The sequence below is a fragment of the Colletotrichum gloeosporioides genome (assembly GCF_011800055.1).
Source record: "Colletotrichum gloeosporioides strain Lc1 chromosome Unknown consensus_7, whole genome shotgun sequence".
Lineage (NCBI taxonomy): Eukaryota > Fungi > Ascomycota > Sordariomycetes > Glomerellales > Glomerellaceae > Colletotrichum > Colletotrichum gloeosporioides.
In genome coordinates this window covers 1,077,272-1,098,242 of record NW_025544652.1, presented here as the reverse complement: position 1 = coordinate 1,098,242, position 20,971 = coordinate 1,077,272, and the positions used below count along the sequence as shown (strand labels likewise).

Below are 20,971 nucleotides of genomic sequence, written 5' to 3'. Positions count from 1 at the left end.
GCGCAAGGGTTCAGGGGTTCAGGGGACCCACACAGCTGGCACCAGCTGTTGCGGGGTCTTCCTTGGAGAGAATCAAGTCATAATCGACTGCGCCCAGGCTGAGAGCCACCTGCCAATAACCAACTGAGGCAGCTGATATTACATCCCACCCAGCGAACGACCTCAGCAACCCCGCCCGAACCCGTTCGGATCTCACGAGGGGCTCTGCCATGAATTGAGAGAGATTGAAGACTGCCTCCAGGCTAGCAAAAACACACCAGATGCAGCTGTACCCCGGTGGTTACCATGTATAGGACTCGAGGAAATGCCCCTCAGGGGGGCGGTATCCTCGGCGCGTTGAAGGCGACCGAGATGCTGGATTTGAGGCCGAGTCTGCCAGCAGGTTGGTTTGAGTCTTTGGTTGGAATTGGAGGAATTGTGTACTAACCTGTCTGCCAGAGATCCTCGTCGCGATCCTCGACTACCTTCCCGTCGCAGACCTGATGCAGGTCGCTCGAGCGTCCCGTCGCATGCAAGAAATGGTGTACGATGATACGAGATGGGTCGCCAGATTGAAGAGCATGGGATGCTGGAACGAAGCCGAGGCGAGGCAACGGTTCGATGAGGCCATGCGGAAGAGACGGGAAGCCGCCGAACGGGCGGCGAAAGGTGCCGCTGGAGGCCAGCCAGGAGCTCCAGGAAGCCACCCTCCGAAACCCACGAGTACGATGTTGTTCGATGCCACGGTCGAGGAAGAGCGCCGGAAACGCCAATCGGCAGTGCCTCCTATCGATGGATTCGAGAGGATGACTGTAGGAGCACCGGCAGCCAAAGATCCGTTCAAGGACCCGGAGGCGCTGCTGGATGTGATCAAGAACTCGAGGAGTATCAGGGGCCACGCAAGAGAGGAATATGGCAAGATTTACGGCTCATTCGCGCCCTTCTATTTCGACCTTGCTAGGGCGAAGAGCCACACGGATCCTATCGTCTTCCAGGTGTTCAGGGACCCTGAGAGACAGGCTAAAATGCTTTCGAATCTGCAAGTATTTGCAAAGAGCGACTGGGCGCAGGGGTGGAATCAGCGAGAGGAACGACTTATGACCATGACGAGTATTTTTGAGGGCGCGGTGCTTCGAGAGTTCGAGCAGGGGTACGAGTTTTGGGATGTTGACGGCCGCATGAAGCGGTACGCGCATGTGCTGCATACACTGAACGGCGGCAACGCGGCAACGGAGCTTTTCATCCAGAAGCACCCTATATTCAGCGACCGCGAGGTCCTTGCGGTCAATTCGTCAGATTGCATCAACCAGACCAGTGGAGACGAAATCAACTTGGAACCCTCCCGACTGTTTTTCGAGATGCTGTTGCGGAAAGTCAACGAGCACGCTGAGATTATTGGGCGCATATTCGCCAACCCCGATGTTGTGTTCTGGGAGTTTATGGAAAAGGTCCGGGAGGATGTTATCATGGACTACATCACCCCGCTTTTCGATGCAACGCACGACAGAAACCTACAGTGGTATCTGAAGGCTGTGGCTGGAACCTTTGAGCAAGGCATGCTCTTCTTCAAGTCCGTGGTCCCTCCAAAAGATTCCAAGAGCAATCTCGAGGAAAAGGCCAAGGAGATGATGCTGAGAGTGTTTGAGCCGCATCTGGACCTGTATCTGCAAGAGGAGCTCGACTTTTTCACAAGACATGCCGAGTCGGAGGTTGCAGAATGGGAGAAGAAACTCTCTGAGCAAGACGCCTCTGTCGAGTCGTTCTACATGAGCAACTTCAACAGACAGGCAGATAAGAAGGACTTTCTGAGTTCTTTCAGAAAGGTAGTCATGATGCCCGTCACGGTGTTGCCATCTTTTGGCAGCACGAGTACAACAACGAAACCCACCACACCCAACGGCACATCTGCCCTTTCGCCTCAGCCGTCTAGACCGCATACGCCCAGTCTTGCACCAAACACGGACGGAAACGGCCGGCTCAGTCCTCTGCCCGCACAAGCTCCAACCGACGAGCTGGCGGCTAAGGCTGCTCTGATGGCGTCCAGAATGGAAGGCATTAAGACTCTTTTCAGTATCGAAATCGCCCTGAACCTAACACACAAGGCCAAGACGAGCATGGGTCGCGCGTCGCTGTTCATACAGCTCGGAGGCCAGTACGGCGAGGAAGCCCGTGAGCAATGCGAAACGATATTCGTAGTCATGCTCCGCATCCTGGGCAACAGACACGTCAAGGTCGGCTTCGAAAAGGCCGTCGAGCACCTTTCTCACTACAACCCCCGTGAGGTCAGCGACCACAACCAGTCGGGCGTTGCGCCTCTGGTGACCTTTATCGAGCTGGTCAACGTGGGCGACCTCATCTCTCAGATGATTGACGTCTTTTACGAGCAGCAGCTCGCCGGCCCAAAGATTGCAGACCGCAACGACTTCCTCGACCCCGCCGGCATCGCCAAAAAGAAGTGGGAGCAGATGCTGGACGAGAGCGTTGCGGCAGGCTTGAACAAGGGCATTGACGTCCTCATGGATGAGGTCGAGTACCTCCACGGCACGACACAGCAGCCGACCGACTACAACCCCTCCGAGACGGGCGGCATCTTGGCCGACCCGGGGCCGACCGAGACGGCGCTTCGAATCAAGGAGCTCGTGTCTTCACACACGCGTATGCTGGTCGGTACGACGGAGAAGTCGATGCTTGACGTGTTCAACGGCGAGGTGGGCTTGCGGCTGTTCACGGCCGTGTGCAAGCATCTCAAGCGGCAGCGCATCAGCACTGAAGGTGCGATCAAGCTCATTGCCGACATGAACCTATATTTCGAGTACATTCGCACCCTCAAGAACCAAGACCTGCTTGCCTACTTCAAGGCATTGCGCGAGCTGAGCCAGATCTACCTCATCGACGCCAAGCACGCAAAGGAGATGGCCACCATCATTGCCGACGGCGACCGTTTCGAGGGTGTGTTCCGCGCCGAAGAAGCGTATGAGTTTGCGCAAAGACGATCGGATTGGTACACAGTTAGAAAAGACGTGGAACGGGCAATGTACGGGATGGAATGCTCGCTCATGTAGAGAGGCATACACCAGACGGTGCTATATAGCAGTTTCATTCTTGTTGGAAATCATCTCCAATTGGAGAAATCAGGTAGCCTGTCCTATTCTTAATAATACCCCTGCTTGAACCCAATTGAGCCGTAACGCCTGTGATGCTGCATTGTTTTTTGTCCCCGTTTCGCCATATTCATGAGATAAGAGCGTCAAAAGCCCCGTAAGCTTTGCCCTATCTTGGTCCAAAGTCTAGCTTGCGCGCAACCTTAGCACCCCTGTCCTCGTCGACCAAACCTGGTCGCTTTTTGAGATCTGCACCCATCTTCTCCTCGCCGCCCCCCTTCTTGGGCAGATCCGCGTTACGCGAGGGCTTAGGCTCGGTGCGCCACCAGTTGTGCTTCAACATGTCTTTGGCCGTGATGCGCTTCTTAGGGTCGAGAATGAGCGTCTTCATGAGCAGGTCGACGCCCGCGGATCCCACGGTGCCGAAAGTACCCTGGTAGTAGTCCCTGCCCCTGACCGGCTCGCCGTCGTCGGGAACGGTGTACGCCGGCAACTTGGTGACGCCCGGCCAGTTGTCTTCTGTGGGGGTTCCGACGGCACGACAAATGAGCGAGATCTGCTGAACCTCCGTCTCAGAAGGCATGTACGGCGCACGAATGATGAGCTCGGCAAAAACGCAGCCTACACTCCAGACGTCGACGGCGCCGCTGTAGTGCTTGCAGCCGAAGAGCAGCTCAGGAGGGCGGTACCAGCGTGTGATGACCTGGTTCGTCATGACCTGGTGCGGATCCGCGAACCCTCTCGCGAGACCGAAATCAGCAAGCTTGACCTCGCCGTCGGCAGCGATCAGCAAGTTGTTGGGCTTGATATCGCGGTGCAGCACAAAGTTCTCGTGGCAGAACCAGACGGCGCGGGTTAGCATGCCCATCCAGGCCTTGATATCCGCGGCACCGTAGCGGACGTTGGCGGTGTCTTTGATGAGCATCTCGAGGTCGCCGAGGGGGAGGTATTCGAGGACGAGGTTGAGGTTCTGGTCTTTGGAGGAGAAGACGGAGAGGAGGGAGATGATGTTGGGGTGTTGGAGTTCCTGGAGGTGCTTAAGTTCGCGGACGGCGTCGGGTGCCATGCCTTCCTGATATTCTTTCTGGACTTTGATCTTCTTGATGGCGACGAGGGAGGACTTGTCGGAACGGAGGTGGCCGAGGAAGACGATGGCGTAGGTACCTTCACCTAGCTTCTTGCCTGTGCAACGGTTAGCATCGCCATTTCGAAGTCGAGAAAAAAAAGATCAAAGAGTAGGCATACCTTTGACATATTTGCGCTTCTCCTCCTCGTTCATCTGCTCGGCAAGGTCCAGCGTCGGCGGCAAAGACGCGGGTGCATTCTTGTCCTTGGGCGGCTGCGGCGTGCCGTTGGCGGAAGCCTGATTTGACGACACATTTTTGAATGGCGAGCCGATTGAGCCCGCCGGCTTCAGCGCGTCGCTCGCGCGGACGACCAGTGGTGAGGCCGACATCGTGGTCGTCGTGATGGCAGTGGCGATGCGGGATGAAGGTTCACGACGGACAAGGCAGCGGGATTTCTGCAGCCTTGTGAAGCGTCGCAGAGCTGATTGGTTTGGAGCGCCACAGCTGAACCAAGCCACACTTAGGAGTGGCTGATGTGATGATCTCTCTGATTGGTGTATCAGCCCATGCATGCGTAGACAGGCATTTCACGGCTGTTCAATTGTCAAGGTTCTGGGCTTTGTCAGGACCACGGGAAAGACTGGACAATAGAACTTGAGTCTACGTACTGTACTGCTGGCTGGCATCCGGAACCCGTGCATTGTCCCGTTCTGTTCCAATGCGCAGTAGACACGAAGCCATCATAGACGCACGTCGCCAGCCACACCCTGCTGACACGACCTGTTCGCGACATCCCAGCAATAGGGCACATTGAATACTCTGCACTCCAGATAGGGCGCCGGAGGTGCCGGCAATGCTGGCAGGTGCCCGTCTCGTGGTTCGGGGCACCAGCCTCAAATTGCGCGGCGCAGAGATCACCCCTCGACGCGGGCGGACTTTGGACGATTTGGCGCGATGCGACGGACCTGATCCCGAACCCAGTGGAAGACCCGTCTCTATTCTGTCAAGCCTGCCGAAGTAACTAGAAATTGCGGCGGTGCATGTTCACATTGCGAATAAATCAACACTCCGTCACGCCGGCCGGGGAGGCGGACATGGTTGCTCCCCGTTTCCCGAAGTCCCAACACCACCTTCAGCCCTCCGCCGTAAGAGCACCGCGTAAACTTCAAGGCTGTTCCCGTAAAATCCGCCCCGTCCGCTGCAGGTTACATGGGTTTGCCTTCCGGGGCCGAGGACAAAGCACCGGAGAGGGTGTAGGGGGTCAACATCATCGATAGATCATTGAACCGCGGCGACCTTGCAGCGCAAATCGACTACTGCGTGGGAATTACTCGGTCGAACCAAACCGGCGAGACACACTAGAAATTTGGTGGAAAGACGCGAACGCGACGCAACGCAACAGCAAGATGGCCCCGAAATTTGCTACTTGGCGCCCAGTGTTGGGCTTTTGATGGACACTCACCTACGTCATCTCCCGGCGGTGCCCCAAAACCAATGACATGGTCACCCCACATAGGCACCCGGTAGCGCGCGACAGGGTCTGGCGCTGGAGCTTGCCTGCTTCAAGTGCCGATCAGTCATGACTTCAGGCCGTGCCTGGCTGGTTGCTGTGCTACATTTTTTCCTCAGGAGCGCCCGACGACGACGCCAGCCCGGCCCACACGGCACGCAAGTACCTCCTCCAGCCATCAGCAGGAGATCGTGCTATCGAACGGGGACGGGAGCGCCTCCCGAGTCTTAAGTCCGCCGCCCCGGTTCAGCCAAGACAAACACACGACGCTTCTCTTCTTTCCCAATCTAATGCTCTAGCACTGCCTTTTTTGACGTGCCACTGCCTCCTCTGCCCAACATTCATTAACCTCAAGATCTCCAAATTATTCCTCGCGACCACCACAGCACATCTCCTCCTGCGGCGTAGTACGTCAAACGCTACATCGCAATCTTCAGGGTCATCGTCTCAATTGTTCTCGTCTGAAGTAGTCTTCCGAGTATCACTTCATCCCTACCCGAAAAATCACATTTGGTAAGTCTTGCTGACTAGCATGTGCATTCTTCCTCTTCATTCGTCATTCTGCGTCACCACAACCAACATCCCCTGGATGAGGCTCAACCGCCTAGATTCGTTCTCCATATGCCACCTCCTGCAAATACCAAGCAATGCCACTGGCTTGGACATCAGATCTAACCACCGCACAGAACGCCGTTCAAATTCTTTATCGCCATCATGAGGATACTTTCGTACTGGGTAAGCCGTCTTGCTGGCTCTCGACACTCAATCGCATCTAACAGGCCGTAGATCTTCCCAGTCTTGTCGGGCCTTATGTGGCTCGGCATGCTACTCGGCATGCTCATCTACTGGATTGTAGACGAGAAGAGGATTGTCTATCCTAGCATGACCCCGCCTCAAACCATTGCCTACATCAGCGACGTGGGAGCTTATGAACTGAAGCCGCTCTTCATTGCTGGCTGCGTAATTACAGTCATCTTCCTCGACCTGTCCTTCTTCTCCGACTGCTGGCTGCGCCATACGGGCCGTCTCGCACCCAATACGTCCAGGGGCCAAAAGATTCTCTTTGGCCTGTCCATCTTCTGGGCCATCGTCGGCACTGTGGGACTCATTTGCCTCAGTATTTTCGACACCTATCGGCACGATAACCTTCATTTGATGTTCCTTGGCTTCTTCATTGTCGGCTACCTGTTGTCGGCTATTTTCATCTGTTGGGAATATCAACGCCTGGGAATGAGTACGTTCATCTTCTTCTCTGGACCAACGAAAAGCTGCTGACTCTATTGCAGGATACCGCGAGCACCGCGTCCTAGCGGCTTCATTCTGGGTCAAGCTGATTTTCATCATTGTCGAGATTGGTCTGGCCATCCCGTTCGTTGTCTTGCAGAAGCTAAAACGCAATAACGAGGCTGCAATCATCGAATGGGTCATCGCCTTTGTCTTCTCCTTCTACGTCTTTTCCTTCATCATTGACCTGTGGCCTGCAATGCGCACACGCGACAAGGCCGCGCGGTTCTCGAAGTCTGGACTGAGAGAGATGTCTAGTACCAGTCCTCCTAACTTCTGAGACGGGAGAAGGTTTGCAGGATACAGAGGGAGTGAATTGAAGACATGAGGGACCACGTACATCCTTGACGGAATAGCGATGTTGCATTACGGACAGGGTTTCTGGGGTTGGCATTTCGGGCAGGCATCACGGTCCTCGCAAGGCCGGATGGAGTTTGGAGTTCTTTATATCCGCTGCTTACGACATGATGGAAAGCATTGCAGAGTTGTCTATTGAGCGCTCAGAACGTATATTTAATGAACATTAATATATGATTAATCATTTTACAAGGAGTTCCTGACTTCCCTGGGCGTACTGGCCAACGTGACCGTCGTACGAATACTGACCTATGACTGACGGCGGTGGCCACAAAATAATTCAATTACATGGCCTTCACATGCGATGATTTGTGTGGTCTCGTTTCGATGAGTTCTGATTAAGTTGCGAAGTTTTTCATGCAGGATGTTTCGGACAACAAGAACAGGTAAGGCTTGAGAGTTGAGGTGTTATTCTAGTAGACCTCTATATCATGATGCTTCGTATCTTCCTCTTTGTGTCAATCAGTCGCTCAAGCAGAACAACTCACGAACCACACGTACAAGTCATCACCCACTACGAGAACATGAAGAGACTAGGAGTAAAGAAAGGTACTCGTTGCCGATCTCGGCTGTCGATATTGAATGTAAAGATACTAAACACATTCTTGCCACTAACGCCGCTCGCTGACCATCCCTTGGGCCAAACCCCAACCATTTCTATCCGGTACGCCTGCTTGGAAAAATGTCCGAAACAAACCGATCCTACTCCATCATCTCTCGGAACCGCGAGTCTCTCGTCGGGCTGCTGCTCTTGTGCTTGCTAGGGTCTTTGAGAGTGGGCGGCGGCGAAATGGGCCCTTCAAGATCGTCTCTAGCCTCCACAAACCGCTCCGACTCATCATCGCTAGTGATCGGACTGACATCGTCGTGGCCCATGGGTGATCGGGGACTCTCTCCTACCGACTTGCTGCCGCTCTTGCCAGCGATGGCGACCTCGCGCATACTAGCTGATCTCCCATCGAGACTGGTTGCGCTCTCGTTGGCAAGGCGTGTGAGTGCGACCCCTCCGATAAAACCCCTCTCCTCGGGAGGGTTCTCCCCGGCGGCTGAGCGTCCCCGTGGGCGCGAGAAGCGGGACTTGAGCCACTCCTTCATCTTATGCGTCGGGGAGCCACTCTCGCTCGGCGAGCGAGCAGTGTCACTCCCGCTGGGAACATCTTTCTGGGTGTTGATGGTTGGTTTCGTATGGCTTGCCCTGCTGGACTTCGGCCGCGCATCTGCGTCGCTTGTTTCGTACTGCTGGGAGATTTCTCCGGCTTCAACAAAGTCCTCGGTAGGAACCTCGGGCTGCTTCGACCTGCGCTTCTCGCTGCTGGACAGGCGCTTCTCTTCCGCTCTGGCGGCCTTTTCCTCTTCCTTCTTGGCCTTGGAATCCATCTTCTCGCGGTGCCGCCTCTCTTTTTCCTCTTGCTTATCTGATTCTGTAGGCTTGTTAGTATTGTTCGCGCTTTTTGGGACGATCATGCTCCATACCCCTGATCTTGCGATTGATCTCTTTGATTTCTCGATCGCGTTCCTTCCTCTTCTCTTCGTCCCTCTTCTTGGCTTCGGCCTCCGCCTTGGCGATTTCTTGCCTCTCCTTTTCGACGGCGGCCTTTTCGTTGATTTCATCAAGGACAGGCTGCACCCTCTTGGCGGCAATCTCGTCAATGAGCGCCTGGTCCATGAACATACCACCGCCAATATCGAGTTTGCCCTCGTTCTGGTTCGGGACCGAGTGTTTGGCTTGGGCGGCAAGGTGAGCCTTGAACTCCCAGTCAGTCATGGTGCTCGGTGGCACCATGCCCGTCTCCGCTGAGATCTTCTCGTCCATTCCCTGCAACCTGGCCCTGACGTTGCGCTGCGCAGCAGCCATCAAGGCCTCGCGGTCTTTGGCTCGCTTTTGCTCGTCGACCTTGGACAGGTTGGAGGAAAAGATGGACATCTGCCTTCTAATACGCTCAGATTGCTCCTTGTCCTCGTCCTTGATGTCACCGTCGCTCGAAGACCGTCGCCTCAGTTTCCCCTTCATAGTAAATCTCCTCTGAGGTTGGTTCGCGGAACTGCCGTTGCCGTAGTACTCCTGGTATTCCCGGTTACGTTGGTGTTCCTCGCTCAATTTTGACAACCGTTCCTGAGCCAGCTTATACGCTGCCTCTTGCAGGTTCACGTAGGGCCTCGGCTGATTGTCCGCAGGGCTCATGTCACCCGATTGCCGGTGAGCTTCGCGCGTCTGGTCAACCATCTTCTGTTGCTGACTGTACATCTTCTTAGCCATAGCCACGGCGGAGGCATGTAGCACGTCTGCCCTCTTTTGCTCATCAACTTCCGGACCGATGGCGGGAGAAGAGGTGAACATCTTTCGTGGCAAATTGGTGTATGGTACTGAGCCGGAAGTCTCGGTTGGTGACTTGGGCTTCGTAGGGCTGTGAGCGGCAGTGGCAGCACTGAGTGCATTGGCCGCAGCTCTAGACTCATCGGGATACGACTCCTTAGGTACAGGCGTGGATTTCGCGCGTGGCCTCGTCCGCCGTGGAGTGGGCATAGCGCTTTGAGCTGCGGAGAGAGAACCAAGACCGTCGGTCGAAGTGGCGTGAGCTGATTTACGGACTGACAGACTTTGCTTGAAAGCCTGGTTGGCGGCGCTGTTTCCCCACGAATCGTGACGTGACGGGGTAGAGGTCGTCGCAGATGCCTGCTTCCTGGCCGAGGCAGAAGCTATCAGGGCAGCCTTGGCGCCCGCGGAGCTCGAGTTAGGTTCCCATGATGGGGCCATCTTATAGTCCTTAGCTAACATGGCAGCTGTAGATGCTGAATTTGACTTTTCGGGTTTCCAAAGGTCGATAGATTTTTGGTTGGCCCAGCCCAAGGATGCTGCGGCCCCAGCGGCGGCTCCGTCGCTTTTAAGACCGGGGGACGGGTAGCTGGGCAGATCCCGCGGGTCTGCGTACTTAATCCTTCCCGAGTGGCCTGCTGGTTGGGATGGTTAGAGTGACTCTCTTCGTTTCTTGATGGGTCACATTGTCTTTCTCTCGACAATGACAAGGGCTCGTATTTTTGAGGGGCTGGGTTCTAGTAAGTACCTGTTGCCGGTAGCGAGTACCGTGCTTCCGCCATGGCTGGCTGCTGCATCGTTGTCTTGGAGCTGGCTTGCATCATCGCCAGCCCGGGTGCCGGCTTGGTGGTATCGATATACCCGCTTTTCTTGTGGATAGGTTCCTCCTCACAGTCCGGTGACGAGGGTTTGATGGATGTATAACTGCTAATTGGATATGGACAATACTACAAGGGTGACGGAATGACGGGAAAAGTGGAAAGTGATTGACGATGTTCGGGCTTACACGCGCAGGGCTGCGGGTAAGTGGACTGAGAATAAGTTGGGAAGAGGCGCAAGGTGGAAGTTATTTCTGGACGTGCTTATCCGAATTGTGTCGCAAAAAGGGTCGTACGCACCACCAAAGTGTCAGGCGTAGCTATCGTTTGGTGTATCGTAATTGGGACGACAAGAGAGTTACGTCGCAGGGGAGTGCAGTGCAGGTGCAAGTTGCAGGCCGCAAAATGGTAAATCAGGTACGAAATGCCGGAACAGGCGCAGGCGGCAGGGCGTCGTACCTAGGAGGGATAGGAGTTATATCATTCAACCTGCTCACCTCGCGCCGGGAAACAGAGAGTCAGTCATTCAGGTCAAAGGTGAAGGGTCCGGCGCGCACGATGAGGTATGTTGGGTCTGGTTGGCGCACCTCAGTCTTAGTGCTGGTCATGGTGAGCGACCACGGCTGCCGCCGTTACGTCATGTTGCGACTTGGGTGGTGGCCCATCCGCTTTGGGCCTTAGCGGTCCCCTCTGTGCTAGTCGCTTTGAGAACCCCCCAATGATCAATCCTGACACACCCCTGTCTAGCCCGTTTACCTACCTAGTAGTCAGCTCAGAATGTCTTCACCTCAAAGACTGGTGCACCTGAGTCTCCGTTGGGTACCGAGAGGAATGAATGACACCTACCAGAGCTAAACTGCGCTATCCGTCGTCGCAAACCTCCTACACGTCCACACTGTCGGCTGCCTCGCCGGCGCTTGTGGCTTCGGATCGACACAATTGCCCTTTAACCTCTGGAGACGGCCATTCCGGTGTGCCGTTTTCCTGTTGCTGCCGAGTGCTGGACCACGTTCTGGCCACTGGATTGGGCAATGGGACACGATGATCACTGGTTGGGACCTCGAGCTAGACCCAGCTCGACCGGTCTGGAGGGACTTGGGAGATGGGCCCTCCGAGCCGGACTCTGCCGCATGCTGCTTCCCTGTGTTTCTCCTGTTTCCGCGTCTTCACCGACTGCGAAAGCCGAAGAGCTCTCTGACTTTGAGTGCCTGATGAGGCGCCGGTGATGGCCAGGAGAGTCAAAGACAGTCTGGATCAAGGCTCAGGAGAAGAGGAAACCCAATGGCTCCGTATCAGAGGCATACCCTGGGCTGATAGGCTTGCTTTTTCCAGCTGCCGCACCGTACCTGATATCTTCTGAAGCTTCATGGGCGTCTTCATTCGTTGAACAGACTGGTGCACAGTCAGCCTCACCTCGGATGGTCGATGGATGGATGCATCGCATTCTGCATGCTTGAACTGCTACCAAATATAACCACTTGGGACGAAGGTCCCGACCTGTTCGTACTCAGACAGTTTGCTCGATCCGATATTCTGGAAAAGCAGACATGCGACCTGGAAGCCTATATTGTGCCAGTGCATCACCGACCGCATCTGCTTGGAACAGACGTCCAACAAGATTGCGACCGGCAAACGGCCTGATCTAGACCACCACCGCGCCATTTCACATCTCAGACCTGGGGTCCCAGCTGCCCTCCGTGACATCAAAACCTCCCCCCCCGGTTCTTAAGCTTTTCGGGGACTTGCAGGGATCTGCTGGACCCCGGTCGGTGATCCAAACCGCCTATCTGACAGCGACAAGGGCGTCAAATTGAGGTCGGACGGCCCATGAGTGGGCTTGAGGGAAAGGGAGGGCCCTGGGGTCACTCTCGCCTGGCACCATCACGTCCCGATCTTCCGGGGGCAGCAGCGCCAGGGAGCAGAAAAATCGTGGCGTCAGAGCAACGTCGCTCTTCGCATCTCAATCGGTGCCAGAGACAATTACGCTCGACACCCCCAAACCCCCCGCCGCGCCATCAAACTGCTAGTCCAGTTTCCCAGCGGTTGACTAATACCTAACCNACCCCCCGCCGCGCCATCAAACTGCTAGTCCAGTTTCCCAGCGGTTGACTAATACCTAACCACCCTCCCCTAGACTTCTGCAGCGCTGGCTGGGCAACTCAACTGCTAATTAGACCATGGACAACTGTGGCGTGACTTCGGTCCTGAACTTCCGTGACGTCGGTTCCACGGTGAACAGCTATCTTGGACGCAAGTACGTTTGACCCCTCTTCTTACTGTGCACCTTCGTTTGGCTGGTTATGAAACCGGCATTCAAACAGAGGCACACGGCACACAGGCTGACTTTGTTTCTCGTATCTGCTGCTTAGACTTATCCGGGAAGGCTTGGTGTTTCGCTCTGCGAGACCAGGTGTGTGAAAACCCTCTGACGCATTATTGCACTCTATGCACAACTCTAGATTTTAATCATCTACAGACGATGCCTCGTTGGAGGACAGGAAACGCCTGCGGGATGACCTGGGCATCAAGGCGGTGATTGACCTGCGCACCAAGTAGGTAGCGAGTGCCACACTCACACACTCACATTCACCGTCCTTCTCCCTTGGAACATGCCAGATCCCGCCCTCCGATCACCGACTAACGCCATCAAGGACCGAACACGTCAGGCAGGCCAAAAAGCGCCAGGCCGATCTCCAGATTCCCGCGCTCCTGCAGTCCAACGCTGCACTGGCTGAGCCGATCCAGATATCGGGCCTAAAGTATCACGAGATCAGAGTCACTGGCGGCAACTTTGAGCGGTTTCTGATATCGCAGGTCTCTTGGGGCGGATTCATGTAAGGGAATTTGCTTGCATTCCGGTTCCCTTTCGCTAGCTATGGCTAACTTCTAACCCCCCATTACGTAGCCGTCTCATCTTCCTGTTCATCTTCGGCTATCGCAATGAGGGTATCTCTATTCTATCCCGCGAGGTTATGCTGCCACGTGGCCTGGTAGGTCTGGGTCTCGACACCCTTGACCAATCCGGACCCGAGGTTGCCAAGGTACGTGAGCCTTCAGTAACGTTGCACACCCATCTCTAACGAGCAGCCTCAGGCCCTCAAAGTCTTCCTCGACCCTGCAGGCTCGCCCACGTTGGTGCACTGCACCCAAGGCAAGGACAGAACAGGGCTCATCGTAACTCTCGTGCTGCTGATCCTCAATGTGCCTCTCGAAGCCATTGAACATGATTATTCTTTGACGCAGGGAGCGCTCGAGTCCGAGAGGGAGGAGAGGTTGATCGAGATGAGAGAGATCGGTTTGACGGATGAGTGGTTCGACACGGCACCGGACATGATCGCCAGAATCGCTCTGCACCTCGACAGCGTCTATGGTGGAGTCGATAATTACTTGGACAAGATCGGGTTTGACCAGGATGACCGTCGGAGACTGAGGGAACGTCTGCTATGCTAGACCAAGCATCGTACTCGGCGAAGGTAATGCCAGCCATCTGTAGCTAGCAAGCAGTAGCAAGCAGTTTCACGGGCGTGCTGTTCTGTGCGCTGTACTATCGACTTGTTCATTCCTTCGTAAACCGTCCTTGCATCCAGCACCGGTACATCTTCAGTTTGCGGAGTCTGTTGACGAGCAGACGTCGGTCGACACCGATGTCATTTACGGTGAATACGGCCTTAGGGTCATCCCCCTCAGTCTTCTTCTTGCCAGACCAAATCTGCTCAAGCTCGTCCTTGTCGAAGAAGTAGACTCGGGTGCCGTCGCCACGCACGTAAAAGTTTTCGTCGAGGTAACGACCCTTCTTGAAGCGAACCTGGGCGAGATCACCTCTTCCATAGTCTCGGAAGCAGACCTGGCCTCCTGGCTTAAGGAGTCGGTAAATGTTGGAAAGGGCCTTGTCCCACTGATTGGGAGCCAAGGCAGAGAAGATGAAAATGAGAATAGCAATGTCGACGGATCCCTCCTCCAACCCGGGCGGGAGTTCGTCGCTGGTCACGTCCCAGACGTCGGCCTGTACGATGCCTTGGCTGTACGCCTCCTGGCTTCGCATGACCTCTACGGCCGTCTTTGAGTAATCACAGGCATAGATCTTCAGGTTAGGATTCTTGTTGAACTCCGCGATGGGGAAGGCGGTGTTGCCGGCACCTGCGCCTATTTCAAGGATCACTGTCTTGCCGGCATCCTCCTTCGTCACTTCTGTCAAGATAGGAAATTCTTGCTGCAGCCACTTCCTGTTCTTGAAAAAGTTTGCTGTGTTGTTCTTGTAAAAGGCATCCCACATTTTGGCGGGGTTGGCGTTGAATCTGTCTGAAATTTTCTTGTCAGCCAGCCGCACAGAAAGAAGTAGGCATAAAAAAGAAGTAATTTTGTAAAGGTGCGATCAGATGGGAGCGAAAGACTATAACAGAAGTTCTCATCACAAAGATTCAGCTGAACTATGCGAAAAAAATCTGAATCATCATAACACCTGTGTTGTTTTGTTTTTGGAAAAAGCAGACGCAACTGGGTAAAACTTACTCTTGTCAAAATCAGAGACCGGGGACTGACGCTGCATCTCGTATTGCTGCTCGGCATACTCCTTGTACGCATCGTCAGTCTCGACGTGGTCCCATGCGTTGAATTCGAAGGCGTCATCGCCCTCTGCCAGGAAGCGACTGCCGAACTGAAACGGGTCGCTTCTCTTCTGGTTAAAATCGGGGTCGCGCGATCTCTGGGTAGTGACAGGACGTTCCTCCTGGCCGTTGGGCTGGGACACCTGGAGATCGGCCGTCTTCTCAACGAGGCCTAGCTCGTCCACTCCATTGGGAGTCTGAACGGCCTCGGGAGATGCCATTGCAGTTGTGACTGATCACAGGGGCCGAAGGTCCCACGCTCACAAGCTAATGCGCGCGTGCACACAATCTTCAAAGATCTCCAGGTTTTGGGTGGCACAGGAGGAAGTGAGTGGGAGTAAAAATACTTGGTGGTTTTTGCGCGCTGGTGAAGTTTTTGTTCGCGACGGCGGTGGGGCCAACGTCGGCACGACGAAGGGCCGGCCACCGAGCAAGGTAAACCAATGGAAAGAGCGCAATCGACCCACCTACCAAGTAACCCTGCAAGGTTGAAGTGCGGGAGCTCAGTTAGGTTGGTCGGCGTCGCGTATGTAGCTGGAGGTAAGTACCCAGGATCGTTGACCTACAAACGACGTTCCTCCAACGACCGACGACAGCAACGAGAACCTGCACCTCGGAAGCCGACGCAGACCTGTCTCCTCCGATATCGCGCGACTCGAGCGAATACTCTCAGCGGTTTCTGCGAATCCTGCTGTCACTCTAACATGGCTCCATCTCTCGTGCGCCCCCAGGGCCACCTGTCCCCGGCTGAGGCTCTGGAGCTCGCTCAGAAGGCCCCAATGATTCTTCGAAATAACCCAAAGGCGTTTTCTTCATCGCCCCTGGTCTCACTGTTCTCGGCATCCGAGACCCCGGAAATATGGATCATTTACGAAAATCTCCTGTTGGCCTGCCTTCGCACAGGCGACGGCCAAGCGGCACACCACTGCCTGGAGAGGCTGGTCATCAGATTCGGAGACGACAACGAGCGCATAATGGCATTCAAGGGCCTCGTGAAGGAGGCGGAGGCCGACAACGACGGAGAACTGGTCCAAGTGCTCAAGGAGTACGAGACGATCCTGGGACAGAATGCCACAAACATTGTTAGTTGACGAAGCCAATGTGATATACGAATACCTGCTGACTCTCGACAGCCGGTCGCCAAACGTCGTGTGGCGCTGCTCAAGTCAACAGGAAAGATCTCAGAAGCTATCAGCGCATTGAACTCGCTTCTCGACTTCTCGCCTACAGACGCGGAGGCCTGGGCGGAACTCGCAGACCTGTACCTCTCCCAGGGACTCTACGCACAAGCTATTTTCGCGCTTGAGGAGGTATTGGTGCTGACTCCAAATGCATGGAATGTGAGTTATGCTACCACGCTTAACTTGGCGTTTTGTGTTGCTAACTGATGTCAGATACATGCCCGCATGGGAGAGGTGTTGTACATGGCTGCTTCAGCCTCGGACGGCTCTTCGCAGCAGCAACTAGCCGAATCTGTCAAGAGGTTCGCCCGCAGTATCGAACTATGTGACGACTACCTGCGGGGTTACTATGGCTTGAAACTGGTAAGTGAGCCCACCAAGTGATCACCAACCGCAACTAACAGACCACCAGGCGACAAACAAACTTCTAAAGGAGCCCTCGAAGCCTTCGAGGCAAATAGATGTTGATGATCGGGCTGTCCCCGACACTAACACAGTGCAAAAGCTCAATGAGGTGGCCACGCAGAAATTGGCCGAGATTGTGCGCCGCAACAGCGCGAAGGACAGATTATGGCAAGGTTACGACGAATCAGAAGTGGCAGCGGCGCGCGACCTGCTCTCCAAAGAGTCGGTTGAGCTCGTGAGATGAAAAACGAGCCAAGAGCGACATGCAAACAACCTCATGATACATGGTCCTGTGACGATCCGGTCACGTTAGCAGGGCAGCATGCTAGCTTGCTTTATGCATGGCATTGACGAACTTGGCCCGACATATTCTGCTCTGCTCATCGGGACTGGTGAGCAATCGGAACATTGGAAGCTGGGTCTGCATTGTATCTGCAGCGGATCACCACGTGCGACAACCATTGCCCAAGTTTCCTCGCTGCTTGCCGGCCAATGAGGGACACGTCGTTCGGTTATGGAACACGAAAATGCAATCAGCGGGCAGCATTTTCTTATTGTTTAGGCATGCAGTTAGTGTCATCGTCATGTCGAATAGAGAGCGGCTCCGGTGATTTTGGCGATTGGGCAGGAAAAGGAGCCAAACTTACAGCGGATACGTTTCACCGGAGGGGCAGACAGTGCCACCAAATACCTTCAAATGGATTTTCAGGTTATCTTCCTCTCAGCTCCATCGCTCCAGTCGCGGCCATACCCGCAGGTGTGCCCAATGAAAGACGATCGAGTTGCAATTTGTCGCAGGGCTGCATGTCATCCAAGGTTCCAGGCATGGCGTTGGGAGCCCGACAACTAATAAGGCCCACAGCGTGCGCTGGCAGTGAGTCAGTGATATGATCCACGGATGGGTCTCAGGCACCGCCATTCAAGAACGATGCCGAGTCGATCTGAGCGAGCAGAACATTCAGACCTGTCGGGCAACGACGAAGCTTCGTCAGGCGGGGTCTATTTCGGATGTTGATGATATGTCAAGACATCGATATGCCAATCAAGTTGCGCTGACGAGGTTCAGGTGTCACGTATATATCCGGGCGGTGCCATGTAAGTAAGCTGGGAACGAAGACAAGCCAGCCAGCCAGCCAGCCAGCCAGCACTTCATACGTCGATACCGGCCTCAACTCTTCCCTGCTTTCTCCGTGTTCACGAGCAACTTGGCGCTTCAAACGAGGAAGAAGTTGATAGCCAAACGTCGCTACCGTCACCCGCATTAGACCGAACCCCAACACCCAGCAAGGACAATCGCTGCTGCAAAGAAAATCTTAGGCCACGCGACGCCTCGGCTCGTTCTTGATGTCTGTGGATTTCGGCCTCCATTTCCATGATACCTTGCCTCGCACAGTACAGAGTACCTTCATACTTGACCCAACATTTGCAACATCAGTCTCGCACATGCACAACAACGCTGCCCACTTGCAAGAGCATGGCGACTTGAAAAGTCAGATTCATTGCGAATAATATCATTGTCAGTGCTATTATGTATCCACTTTTATTTTAGTGTGAAGCAGGCTGCGGATTGACTGCATAGTTTCGATGGCTAGCCAAGTCGACCAAGGGAAAACGAAGCAGCACATGTGGGGAGTCGGAGACAGTACAGCGCGAAGGCGTAGGACGGCAAGGCAGGCTCGCACACGACAAGACTAACAATTGCGTCTGCCTGGGTAAGGTACCTCTGCGGCGGAACCGGACGGCACGCACATCAGCTGCAGGCCTCACAAGCATGTACGGGTACGGCGCCCTCCCGAAGTACCGTCGTTTCTTGCGGTGTGTTAGTCCTTCCTGCGGTGTGGTCAGGTAGATGAGGAGGAGGCGAGGCGAGGCGAGATGGAACCAAACTCAACTTGGAAAGCCAGAGATTGGAATATGAGTGCTGACGGCTGCCTGTGGTGTGCAGTCCACCTGAAGCGCTCTCAGTGGCCATTCCCGCCGGCCCTTAAGAGAGGAAGACGAGTAATAAGCCGCGAGCCCGGGTTACCGGGGACTGAGGCACACAGCTAGGTGGCGCTGAAGGTAAGGTACCTTAGGAGAAGCAGCAACAACAACAGCAGCGGCGACAGCGGCAGCGGTAGGAGCGAGCAGTAGCATCGTTCCAGTTCTCGCCGCCGACGCCAACCTATCCTCGACTCTCTACTCCGGTCGAGTCGACTCGACGTTGACCCCTCCCTCCCTTCCGTGCTCCTCCCGTGCCGCCAAATAAATACTTTGCGACGTCTCATCCAGCCTGCTTAAACACACACACTTATTCCGAACCCCAAACCTTTGGTTCTTTTCTTCCTCGACATCCCACCTTTCCTGGATTGTGCCCAGCAATTGCTCCCAATCGGAAGCCGATGGGAGAAGAAAAAGGACGGGACAATCCCCGCCGAATCACCGCAGAAGCCCCACCAGCATAAACGAACGCCTGCCTTACCTTACCTACCTGAGGTCAGGTACCTTAGAGGACCGTCCCGCAACGGAGCCCAGAGCCACGTCCAGAGCACGTTCCTCACCGAAACAGCTGCAGCGAGCGAACCAAAACATCCATCGGCCGGTGCAGGTCGACCACCAGGGCCACACCACAGGGCAGACTGACACCATCGGTGCCTGTGTCGGTAACAAGAGGGTACGTACTGTCCGAGGACTGGGTACGCAGCTAGAGCTTATTTGACCCCGACCACGACCAGTCTTATCCGAACCTCGCCAGAAAGCTTCCGGCCCAGAACCCAATTCAGCAGGAGACGGGCCCCGTGCATCTGATCTCCCATCACCTTTGAGTTTCTGTCAGGTCTCAGTCGGTGTTCTGTCTCAACTTGGGATCGCACACCGCCAGGGACCAAAACAAAACACATGGGATTATAGTCAAAGTCAAGGTATGCAGAGTGCAATATTTTTTTTTTTTTTTTCCCCTCTCACTATTTTCGGGGACGCGTTTACTGCCTTGCCCACGCGAATCGAATCGGCCATCATCCCTCGCGTTGCTGCTGCTGTCCGTCAGGCACGTCCGGTGTTCTTTGCTTTCTTTTCCTGTTTTCTTCTTCTTGTTGATTTTCTGCATCTTCCCTGTCAACGAGCTGCCAAGTGCCGGCTACCTACATCTCGCATGTTCTTGACGTGCCTTACCTTAACCTACCTTACCTTGTCCGCAGGGCAACGAGCTGCCGGTGTCGCCGTGTCTGTTGTCTATTGTTGATGTTGCCATTGCCGTTGTTGCTTGACACACTGCGTAGCTGCATAGGGCAGTCAGTCTACAACGGCCTCGGTCGGTGGCCGTTTGGAGAGAGGGGCGGCGTTGGATTTCGGGCATGCCACAAGTCGTGTGTGTGCAGGCAATCTGGCGCAGCGCCGACCAGCGGGGTGGTGGTGCTGACAGTCATTCAATGACATTCCAACGTCCACTTTGCGGTCCCGTCCTCCACCAACGGCGTGGCCCAAGGTCCATCTTTCGCTGGGGTGTGTCCAAGTGGGACAACAAAGCAAGGGGGATTCGAGACCGCCGCCCAGCCTCAGATGCCCCCTCCCCCCCTCCATGTTCGCAGTTCTACCTACCTATCGTCTGCATCGTCACCCATTCCCCTCTGGCTCTGGCTCAGATCACTGGCCTCTGTTGGATTCTGCCCACCTCTCTGCCTGCTGTGCTGGCCCTGACCCTGCCCTATTTCGTACACCACGCGGCAGCTATCTGACGCTGCCTGTGGCGAGATGTTTTGTGCATTTTGTCTCGAAGCCGGCTGTGAGAAATGGCGGGGTCCATAGTGTGTGGTCTTGGTCAGGCTCCTCCCGCCTTTTGGTCGGAAGTGCTGGTCTTGCATCGTGCTTGCCCCTTCCCTTCCATTGCTGGGCCCCGTCGTCTTCCCCTCCCCCCTCCTCCTCCCCAAGCCCCCCCCTACTGCTACGGTGGCTCCTATTTTCTTTCCGCTTCTCTTCCAGGTCTCCCCATCCACTCCCCTTTGGGACTTCCATCGTGTCTGTGTGTCCGTGTCCATGTCCATCGCTCATGCCCCCATGTCAATGGCCTGTCTTCTCACGGACCTGGCGTCTCGCCAATTCCATTCCACATGATTTTTGGGCATGTCACTGATCTGAGGCTTGTAGCTTAGCATCCCCCTCCAGTCCAGCGGCACGACACTAAATACCCAACTTGTCCAAGGCCATCGTGTCGCTTGGCCTGATCTTGATATCGTCTCCCGCACTCTGCCTGCTCACCGACAACACCCGCCTGCCGGCTCCCGGATCCCAGAAGAGGGAAAAAAGAACCAACAACTGGGTCTTTTGCTCTCTCTCTTCTCCAGTGCCTGGTTCCCGCTTGGCCCTCGCCCACCCC

The 20,971-nt window shown here is 55.1% G+C and overlaps 6 protein-coding genes and 1 pseudogene across 7 annotated transcripts; 4 read left to right on the top strand and 3 right to left on the bottom strand.

Annotated features, from left to right (window-relative positions):
* Positions 1-285: 285 nt before the first annotated feature.
* Positions 286-4,447, top strand: GCG54_00001709 (annotated as a pseudogene). Its single transcript is given in 5 exon segments — positions 286-382; positions 439-3,013; positions 3,840-3,934; positions 3,953-4,272; positions 4,372-4,447. Coding segments are annotated over 5 exon segments (3,163 nt in total).
* On the bottom strand, positions 3,250-4,536 carry GCG54_00001708 (Serine/threonine-protein kinase KIN28; the record flags this gene model as incomplete). Its single annotated transcript, XM_045401817.1, has 2 exons — positions 3,250-4,262; positions 4,326-4,536. 2 exons carry the CDS (start codon positions 4,534-4,536, stop codon positions 3,250-3,252), a joined length of 1,224 nt encoding a protein of 407 aa, XP_045270546.1.
* A 1,835-nt stretch (positions 4,537-6,371) lies between these two features.
* GCG54_00001707 (Protein SFK1) lies at positions 6,372-7,221 on the top strand (the record flags this gene model as incomplete). Its single annotated transcript, XM_045401816.1, has 3 exons — positions 6,372-6,392; positions 6,444-6,891; positions 6,944-7,221. 3 exons carry the CDS (start codon positions 6,372-6,374, stop codon positions 7,219-7,221), a joined length of 747 nt encoding a protein of 248 aa, XP_045270545.1.
* Positions 7,222-8,000: 779 nt separating this feature from the next.
* Positions 8,001-10,394, bottom strand: GCG54_00001706 (uncharacterized protein; the record flags this gene model as incomplete). The annotated part of the gene is made up of 3 exons (XM_045401815.1): positions 8,001-8,719; positions 8,772-10,250; positions 10,361-10,394. The coding sequence occupies 3 exons, from the start codon at positions 10,392-10,394 to the stop codon at positions 8,001-8,003; spliced, it is 2,232 nt and encodes a 743-aa protein (XP_045270544.1).
* A 2,213-nt stretch (positions 10,395-12,607) lies between these two features.
* GCG54_00001705 (uncharacterized protein) lies at positions 12,608-13,880 on the top strand (the record flags this gene model as incomplete). Its single annotated transcript, XM_045401814.1, has 5 exons — positions 12,608-12,684; positions 12,929-12,982; positions 13,082-13,264; positions 13,336-13,471; positions 13,524-13,880. 5 exons carry the CDS (start codon positions 12,608-12,610, stop codon positions 13,878-13,880), a joined length of 807 nt encoding a protein of 268 aa, XP_045270543.1.
* Positions 13,881-13,986: 106 nt separating this feature from the next.
* On the bottom strand, positions 13,987-15,264 carry GCG54_00001704 (tRNA(Thr) (cytosine(32)-N(3))-methyltransferase; the record flags this gene model as incomplete). The annotated part of the gene is made up of 2 exons (XM_045401813.1): positions 13,987-14,729; positions 14,940-15,264. Coding segments are annotated over 2 exons (1,068 nt in total), but the record flags the coding sequence as incomplete, so codon positions are not given.
* Positions 15,265-15,738: 474 nt separating this feature from the next.
* Positions 15,739-16,864, top strand: GCG54_00001703 (TPR repeat protein oca3; the record flags this gene model as incomplete). Its single annotated transcript, XM_045401812.1, has 4 exons — positions 15,739-16,116; positions 16,168-16,374; positions 16,429-16,578; positions 16,628-16,864. 4 exons carry the CDS (start codon positions 15,739-15,741, stop codon positions 16,862-16,864), a joined length of 972 nt encoding a protein of 323 aa, XP_045270541.1.
* Between the last annotated feature and the right edge of the window lie 4,107 nt (positions 16,865-20,971).